The 9,203-nt window shown below is 64.3% G+C and overlaps 1 protein-coding gene across 2 annotated transcripts; it reads left to right on the forward strand.

Moving 5' to 3' along the window:
- Positions 1–3,025: 3,025 nt before the first annotated feature.
- GAL (galanin and GMAP prepropeptide) lies at positions 3,026–7,682 on the forward strand. Of its 2 annotated transcripts, none has more exons than XM_053662915.1 (5): positions 3,026–3,119; positions 3,803–3,857; positions 5,793–5,879; positions 6,217–6,300; positions 7,469–7,682. In XM_053662915.1, exons 1-5 carry the CDS (start codon positions 3,039–3,041, stop codon positions 7,549–7,551), a joined length of 390 nt encoding a protein of 129 aa, XP_053518890.1. In that variant the 5' UTR covers positions 3,026–3,038; the 3' UTR covers positions 7,552–7,682. The 2 variants fall into 2 exon arrangements, with proteins under 2 accessions (XP_053518890.1, XP_053518891.1); XM_053662916.1 differs by having other exon boundaries at positions 6,223–6,300.
- The last annotated feature ends 1,521 nt before the right edge of the window (positions 7,683–9,203 follow it).

A 9,203-nucleotide genomic window follows, 5' to 3' on the forward strand; every position in this document is an offset into this window, starting at 1 on the left:
GGGGGAGGCAGGCTGCCTCAGCACGCCGGGGAAAGCACGCCTTCAGCTTGATCTCCATTACTCTAATGGTGACCCATTTTGTCTATGACACACTGTTCTCGAGATGGCACGCTGACGATGACTCCGGCTGGGTCATCGCCGAGCACACAGAGCCCATCAGGACGCCACAGTGGGTCCCGGCACAGCTCGTGCAGGAAGCCAGCTGGACGCCTGCCCGCCTCCCTTGTCCCAACTCGGCAGCCCTCCAGCGCCGCCCCCTCCTCCCACCGCCCCGGCCAGGGTCACGACACAGCCCAGACGCAAGGGGAAGCGGTGATTTTGTGCCCCCCAGACAGGGTCACGGTGAAAGCCCTGGTGAACGGAGAGAAAGCAGCTTGGTTTTGAGCTCTGCTGCGTCATCGTTCAGTGTAGCTTTGTTCACCGGACTCACAGTGCCCGAGAAGTTTCCCCTGCGACATGTGGGAACAGTGGCCAGAGGCCGGGGCCAGTCATCGAGTGTTCTGTTCTCCAGTCCGAGGCCACACCCCAGGGGTCCGTGCAGCGGCCCCGCACTCAGGAGCCTTCCGCTTCCGGGAAGGTCTGGGGCAACTCGGAGAAGAATTTGACGTCACTTGACCAGGGTGGGACGAGTGTCCTGCTTGGGTGCAGGAGCCTCCTCCTGGCCTCTGTGAGGCCAGACGGCCGGCCCCTTGGCCAGGGCTTTTCCGGACCCAAGTTTTCGGTTGCAGAATTCTGCTTCTTTGGGCTGAGTGGCTCCTGGACCAGAACGTGGAGAGAGGAGGGGGCCTCAAGCTCTCGCTGATGGTGGGGAGCACCCACCCTGGGACACAGGAGAAGGAGAAGTGGCCAAGGCGGACTGGTGGACACCGCACGAATGTGACACCGCACGAATGTGCTCTCAGAAGAATGGCGAGTGCCCCGGAGTGACGGCAGGACTCCCCCATCCAACCAGCAGTTCTCGAGAGGTGGTGGCCTTTGTCAGGAGCGGGGTCACCTGTGCCTGGCTCCTGCCTACTCCCCACGGCCACGTACGTCCGAGGGCACAGGGCATGACAGGGAGTCACCCTCACTTCAGTGATGAGTCGCAGAAAACTGCCCTCTGCTGCCCCAACAGCAGGGGTGCCACTGCCCCCATCTCCCGCTGCCCTCCCTGGGGGGCAGGGTGCCCCGATTGACTGTGGGCTTCAGAAATCAGTGTGTGAGTCCTGGTCAGGCCCCCCGCCCCTTGCTGTCCTCCCACATCAAGCTGCCAGAAATGGGAGTGACTGGAAGTCAGACTGTGCCCTTGAGAACAACCCCATCACCCCTGTGGCAGCCAGGACTCTGGTCCTGAGACCCCCCCCCCACCAAGCCAGGTCTCCCGGCCAGCACCCCTCCTTGCCCTCCAGCAAATAGGGTAGCACTTGGCACCCCAGGCGAGGGCCTGCACCCTCCTAACCAGCCAGCTGGCCTTGACCCAAGTCCTCGAGAGCCCAGGTCCTTCCTTGTCCACGCAGAGGCCGATGGCGCTCCCCTGGGGGTGGCTGGAGCTGTCCGCACACAGGGCTCGTAAGAGTGAAGAGTGGGAGAGATGCAGGGCAGCGTCACAGCGCTGCCTGGACCTGTGAGCTCCCGGTCCCCGATGACACCCATCGACTGCATGCTCTGCGGGCCGCAGCCTGCCGGTAACTGGCTGGCTGCTGGGCAGCGTTTCGCCTGATGGCCTCATCCTTCTCGGGAAGCCCAGGGTGACGACGTCCAGGAGCCAGCCGGGAAGGGCCCTGTAGGAAGCCCAGGACGTATTCCTGGAGCAAGCGGAGGAGGGCCAGCTGCTGCCTGGTTCCCAGGCCACCGGCCACAGCCTCTTTCTGCTGCCCTGCGCACCCCTTGGCCACCTCTGGGGGCCTGGGCTGGCCCCCACTCTGTGCACCTCCCCCCTGCGAGCCCCTGAGGGCTCCACCCCTACCCAGCCCTGCTCAGAACAGCTCTGTGTCCCGAGCCCGGGCGCAGAGCATTGGCAGGCACCCATTCTGAGCCAGCAGTGCCCCTGGGGTGCAGAGGTGCCTCTGGGGTGGCAGAGCTCTGGGTGGGGACAGTCTTCCGGTGGCCACAGCCCAACAGCTTTGGCTGATTTGCCCCCTTTTAGCAAAACAGGACCAGGGTTTGGGCTCCTGAAGTCCACTGGGCACCCAGAGGTGGAAAAGCCAGGTGTGAGCAAGCAGACAGGGTGCTGGGGGCTGTCCCACTGGGCCTGGTGTGACTGGGGGTGGCCCCGCCTGACCCTTCCAGGGTCTCTGGCTCTGCTGCTGGGTGACTTCCCCAGCAGCGAAGAGCTGTGCTGGGCTGGGGGCCTCTGTTCCCACTGGGACCAGGGTCCTGGCGATGGGGGTGGGGCTCCCCACCAGGGTAGTGGGCAGTGACGCAGGTTGTCCAGGCCTCTCCAGGGCGGGTTTGGGGGCTTTCTGCCTGGCCCGATAGGGGTTCTCCATTTAGAGTGGCAGGGTCTCTACAGAGGGGCTTTGGCAGGGGGCCCCTCTGCCATCCCTGTCACCCTTCCCCACACCTTCCCGGGAAGCTTGGAGCCCCCCTAAAGAGCCAGCTGCGGGCACTCCCGCCCCCATCGGGCTTCTGTGAGGAAGGCGGGAACTGAGCCCCATGACGTGGCCCCAGGGCTCGGGGACGCGCCCGCTAGCGCCGCATAAATAGCAGCGGCAGCGGCTCCGAGTTGGACACGTCGAGGGAGCCCGAGGCCGTGCCGCGCAGTGAGCGCCCCCAGCCCGGCCCTACCTGACCCACCACCGGACGCCCAGACGTCCCTGCCGCCGGGACACTGACAGCCCGCATCGCCGCCGCTCAGGGTACGGATGCCCTTTCCCCGCGTTTGCCCGTGAATGCTCCTGGGGGAGGGGGCGCGGCGCCTCTGCCTCTGTCCCCTGTCCCGGCACCAGCCGCAGGGGGCGCAGTCACAAACCGCTCGGTCCTCCTCGCCCTCGGTCCCCCCCCCCCCCCCGGTCGGCCGGTCCGAGCTCCGCCCGATGTGCACGCGTCTTCCCCTGCAGATGCCCAGAGGCGGCGCCCCCCTGCTCGCCTCCCTGCTCCTCGCCGCGGCCCTGTCGGCTACCCTGGGGCTCGGGTCACCGGTAAGTGCAGGGCGGGGACAAATGTTGGCCCCCCGGAGCCGTGTCCCTTCTCAGCGAAGGGGGGCCATCAGAACAGCAGCAGACAGGGCAGCCCGTGGGCGCTTTGTGCCAGGAGCAGAAAGTCCAGCTTCGGGCGCTTAGTCTGGCGGGGCCGGGGGGAGGGGCAGGTGGAAGATCCGGGCCCCGGGAGACGCCCCCTCCTCCATCCCGGCCCTCACCTCCCCGGCACAGACAGCGCCGCTGCGAGCCAGGCTGCACTCCCAGAGGGTCCCTTCCGCGGAGTGGAGCCCGTGCTCGGCGCCACTGGACGCGAGCGAGGAGCCTGTGGTCAGTGGGTCACTGGGCAAAGCAGCCACGAGTCCGAGTGCCAGGTCACAAAGAGCGTTTCGGGGGACGCACCTGGAATTGGTGGCAGTTTCCCTAAGTGCACGCGCTGCTCTAATTCCTGCCTCTTGCCTGGAAAACCGGTGGGCACCGTCCTCCCAGCCATGCCACTCAGCTCGCCGCGAGCGGGCCCGACTCCCGCGCGTTGGCGGTCCGAGTCCCGCGGTCGCTCCGGGTCGGTGACTCCCCGGGGACCCTGCTGGGCGGTGCAAGCAGAAGCTGCCTTCACGGCTTCTGTGGGCGCCCCCAGCCCGGGCCAGGCACAGGCCCTGCCATCGGACCCTTTTCTCCCATTTAAGGTGAAGGAAAAGAGGGGCTGGACCCTGAACAGCGCCGGCTACCTTCTTGGTCCACGTAAGTGACGCTGCGCCCAGGTACCTCGCCACACTGGCCCAGCTCTGCCGCTGCAGCCATTTATGTTAGCAGCGCTCCTTCTGGAAGGTGAGGGGCCAGGCGCCCCTCTGACCCTGCGCCGTCGCTGCGTCAGTCGGACGGGGCGGGGGGAGCGCGGCGGTCTCAGCACCTCGAGGACAGGTTTCCGCGTAGGTTAACGACACCTGCCGGCCCCCAGGGGGCGCCCATCCCCGCTCTGGCCGGCGGCCGGCTCTGCAGCCGGTTCTGCGGCGGGTTCCGCGGCTGCGCTCCGGGCCCCTGTACTCAGCTCCCTCCTTCCCCGCTCCGGAGGCATTCCTGGCGGTGACCACACCTGCCCGCCCCCGCCCCCAGCCTGGAGGCACCTGGCTCCGCCTTGAGCCCTGCTGGGGTCTGGTCCCGCAGCCCTAGGCTCCCATCCCACCGGGCTGCCGGTTTGTTTGTTTGTAAGGTTTTATTTATTTTTAAGATTTTAATTTACTTTTAGAGAGTGGGGAAAGGGGAGAAAGAGAAGGAGAGAAACATCAATGTGTGGTTGCCTCTTGCACACCCCATACTGGGGGCCTGGCCTGCAACCCAGGCATGTGGCCTGCCTGGGAATGGAACTGGCAACCATTTGGTTCGCAGCGTGCTCTATCCACTGAGCCACACCAGCCAGGGCATTACCGCCCCCGTCTAAACTGCTCGCAAGCTCTTGGCTCTCGATCCTGCGTCTGGACACAACCTTGCTCCAAACTTGCTCTCCCGCAGAGGGTTGTCAGCCCTCGCCTGGGGGGGCCCCTTGAGGGCACAGAGATGACTAGCACTGGATGCCCCCAAGTCCCAGTGTGTTTGGTTTCAGGTCCCACGGGGTCTTCTCACTGGTTCAAGGGGCACACGTTTTCCCCTTTGCAGCCCCACCTTCTCTCCCTCAGAAAGCACCTCGACTCTGGGTGCTGCTGACCCAAAGAACCGCAGGACCCTCCAACCCAACACTTACCCGTGTGACTTTGGAAACTGAAAACGTACCAGGAAGGCTTTGCCTCCGGAGTGAGGAAGCAAACCCTTGTCCACCGCTGAGTTTATACCCCCGACAGGCCGGGTCGCCGGGAGCTGTCACCTAGACTAGTTACCTGGTTTGCCCTTGACCTCTACGGTCCATGTAGACGCAGCGTCAAGGAGAAGGGTTCGCAGCAGACACCCCACTGCCCATCAGACACACAGGCTCACTTAACCATTCCTTCACCCAGACTGGGTGCCGAGGCCGACACCCCCGGAAAAAGGAGTTCATCCTCCTCTGTGCGCCTGGCCGACGACAGAAACGCTGAGGCGCCCCCCCATCCTGTGTCCCCTGGTCGCCCAAGTCCAGCCCCTTCTCCTCATTCCAAGCCACTTGGTTGGTTTAGAGCCCTCATTCTTTCTTTCAATAGTTTCTCTTATTTGTATCTATTGATTTGAGAGGGAGAGAGAGGACAGGAGCGGGAAACATGGATTTCTCGTTCCACCCACCGGGGCGCATGCTTGCATGTGCCCTGGCTGGGACCAGAGCCACAACTGTGTCCGGTGACACTCAACCAGCTGACTACACGGCCAGGGCTCTTCCCACAGTTTCTCAGGGGAGCTCTCAAGATCCATGCCACCCAACACACACAGTCACCCAGCCTCGCTCCCACCCAGCTGCCAGAGTGGTCTCTGAAAAGTAACAACCTGGTTGTATCGGAACCTAGAATTCTCCGTGGGCCCCCTTGTTTTCTGGGACACAGGGCCCCAGCCCTGGTCTCCGGGAGCCTCCTGGTGCTCCTGCTGCCCCAGGTCCGAGTCCCCCTGGGCCCGTGGGCAACGTCCTTGACCTGTCCTGCGGTCCCCACACTGTGGGGTGCGGGGAGGGTGTGAGCACATGGTGGCCTTCAGCGGCTGTCCTCTCTGGTCTGTGCGCAGATGCCATCAACAACCACAGGTCCTTCCATGACAAGCTCGGCCTCGCTGGCAAGCGGGAGCTCCAACCCGAGGACGCCGCCAGGTCAGGTGAGAGGACGCCAGCCCCTGGGCACCGAGTTGCCCCTCTGTCTGTCACCTCCAGGCCCACAGGGCGGTGGTCCAAGCCTGGCCCGGCCGCAGCTGCCCACTGCCAGACACAGAAGCCACAACACCCAAGAGTGAGGTCTCAAGGCAGCATGGGGACAGCATGGGGACATCGGAGAGTCCTTCTAGACTTGGGCCCCTTAGGAGAGGGACCCCGACATCGCAGAGATGCCTTCCCGCCTCGGGGTCTCCCTGACCTCGGGTGCCAGGGCCCCGTGGACGGTGCTGCTGGCGTGAGCCCCAGAGCACGGGGGTGGGTGGTGAATGGTGTCCCTTTCAGGTTTAGGGAGCTGGGACAGGCCACTGCCCGAGAGTGAGACTGTGCGCGCCATCATGGAGCTCCTGACTCTCTCGCATCTCAGAGGTAAGTGGACCGCGACCGATCTACATTTCCACCTCTGGGGACCCTGGGCTCCTGAAAACTGAGCTGGTCTGGCAAGCGTTCCCTTGACTTCAACGTCGGTGACCAATCACCCCCGCACACGTAAGGTCACTGCTCTGGGCTGGGATTACAGGGCACGGGAACCGGGACCAGGCACCACGGGGCTGGGGTTGCTGCCGGTCTCACACTGTCCCTGGGAAGGGTCACCGACCAACTGTCACCAGGGAGAGAGGGCTTTGGGGTTCTGCTCGCTCCGTGGGGTTTCAGACGTGGCCACAACCGCTGGACCTGCGTGGCCGCAGTGCCTGCCGGCGCTGTACACTAACAGGCACCCAGTCTCAGGGTGTGAGTCCTCCTTGCCTGTGGGGCTGCATTTAAATGAGCGGCTGTCGGCCCTCCCTGTGGTCCCCTTCACCACCCCTCGCCCCCTGATTTCCGTCTGAGTCTAACGCTTACGGCCCCTTCAGTGGGGAGCATCTGGCCTCGACCAGGTCATCTCAGGTCACACCACCCGCCGATGGCTCCGCCAGCTGGGTGTTCACCGTGGTGGGCGGGGACAAGGGGAGACGGCTCTCTGATGCTCTGGGGGGGGAGACATTTGGTCGTGAGGGCTCCCACTGCGCAATTGTGTGAGTTTGCACCAGTCAAGGCTACCTCTCGGTTCTGTCTTGAGACCTTTGCTCCCCGGCCACACGGCCTCGGTTGGAGGTGGGAGTGGGGTGGGGGGCAGGTGGGTGAGGGGGTCTGGGGAGGAGGGCGTAGAAGCCTCAGACAGAGTCCTCAAGTCCCTCTGTGGGAGCCAGCAGGTCCCCGGGACACTGCGCCATGGCCCCAGCAGCGGCCGACTGACTCTTCCTGGGCTTATTGTTTTCCTGTTTCGTGTTTTGAATTTTGTAACATGGGACTGTTTTCGTTAGGAGACACCAGCTCTCATTACTTGCAGACAGGAAGTGGGCCCCCTCCAAGCGCGACTCTAAAAGTCTGAGTGGCAAATGCGTGCTGGGTGGGTGGGCGCGGGCAGCGCAGGCAGGGCATAAGAAAGGTGGGCTGGATCTGGGGTCTGAGCCCAGGAGCCCTGTGACAAACGGCCGCCCTCTGGGCGACCGCAGGGGCTCATCACCGGAGTGTCCCATCCCTTGTCCCTTTGCAGAGGCCGGGGCCCCGGTGCCTGCACTCCCGGCAGCCATGTCCTCAGAAGACGCAGAGCAGGCAGCCGGTGAAGTCAGACTTTAGGGGCCGGGCCGGCTGGCCCCTCGGCGCAGAGGGACGTCCGTGCTGCCTGCCTTGGCACCGTGTTGTCATTATTTTGACTCTCCCCTTGGTCATTACTTTGAGCGGCAAAATAAAAACCAGCACGCACTCTCGCTGTCCTCTCTTCCCTGTCTCGCCCCTGCCCCGCCCCGCCCCACCCATGCGCTTTCAACCAGGAAGCTCATCTGCAACCACATGTGATAGATTCAAGTCTTGAAAACAGACCCTCCCACTGAGAGCCTCTCTAGATGCCTGCTCTCGTCCGGGGACCGGGTCACAGCAGGCAGAGGCGCAGAGCAGACTGCATCAGGGCCCGGGCTGAGACTGCAGGGAGAGGGTGCGCCGCACGCAAGGTGGCAGAGGAGGGGCTGTTCGGCGTCCTGAGGGGGGCAAGTGAGGAGCAGAAAAGAGTGAGCCGGCGGGGTGGAGGCCAGGAGTGGGGGGGCCCACGGGGCACACCACAGGGGTCCGTGGGCCCCGGGTGGGACGGTGTGTGTCCTGAAAACCTCAGCTGTTTTGTAGACGGCAGACGCGCCCGCCATGCAGGAAGCTAGCACATGGGGTTGGCTCCACAGGGGGCAGGGATGGGCGTCCCCTGTGCCGGAAGACATCACACCCAGAGACCCAGGGACACAGGCAGAGCCGCAGGCCTTCTGTCCGGTCACCTGACAACACGGGTTCCCTGGTGTTTGGAGCAGGGCTGCGGGGTGGCGGGCACGTCTTCCTGGGGCTTCGCCCAGCAAGGCTCCCACCCAGGCTGACGCAGCGGCCGGCAGACCTCGATGCTGCGAGTCTGGGGACCGGGCCTCCAGTGCGCCCCTGGTGACTCCAATACAGCGCCCGTGTGAGGACTGAGACCGCTCCGCTCCTGGAGGACTTGGGCACCAGTGGGGGCCTGAGCCCTTGTCCTTCTGTCCCTGGTCCCTGACACCCAGGAGGCTTCCCCTCCTTCCACGGGCTACCCGGCGAGCTCCGCCCCCTGCCCTCCTGTGGTTCCCAGACTGCCGTGCGACCGGAATCCGCACTCGGGCCGGGGCCACACCTCCTGCACCCGGTCTGCACACAGACCCTGCAGCCTTCGGCCGCTCACCTCCACCTTTGTCCCTCCGTTCACTTTTCACAATGTGTCACCTGGTCCTGGCTGCCGTGGCTCAGCTGGTTGGAGTGTCGATCCCTAAACCGAAGCGTTGCAGGTTCAATTCCCGGTCAGGGCACATGCCTGAGTTACGGGTTTGGTCCCCAGTGCCGGTGGGCGTGTGGGAGGGTAACTGCGTGATGCTTCCCTCTCACGTGAGTGTTTCTTTCTCCTTCTCTTCCCCGCTCCCCCAAATCAGTAAGCATGTTCTCAGGTGAGGGTAAAAATAAGAGATAAAATAAGTGGACTAGAAATTTTTAATTTCCTGTGTGGCCAGCAGATATTGCCGTTAGCAGCACTGTGGGGACGCCCCCAGGAAGGGGCACAAAGCCCCCATTCCCGGGGCCCTTCCAGCCCGAGGACAAGGGGGTAGGTGGCCAGGGCAGCAGCCCGTCCTGCTCCGTACCAGCTGCGTGGGGGGAGGGGCTCCCAGGGCCACAGGCCCCGCCCCTGAGAGCCCACCTTCTCCACGGCGGGCTCCACCCTGGCTTTGGCCTCA

Source organism: Artibeus jamaicensis, unplaced genomic scaffold (genome assembly GCF_021234435.1).
Source record: "Artibeus jamaicensis isolate MK-2021 breed Jamaican fruit bat unplaced genomic scaffold, CSHL_Jam_final contig_3109, whole genome shotgun sequence".
In the NCBI taxonomy this organism is placed as follows: Eukaryota; Metazoa; Chordata; class Mammalia; order Chiroptera; family Phyllostomidae; genus Artibeus; species Artibeus jamaicensis.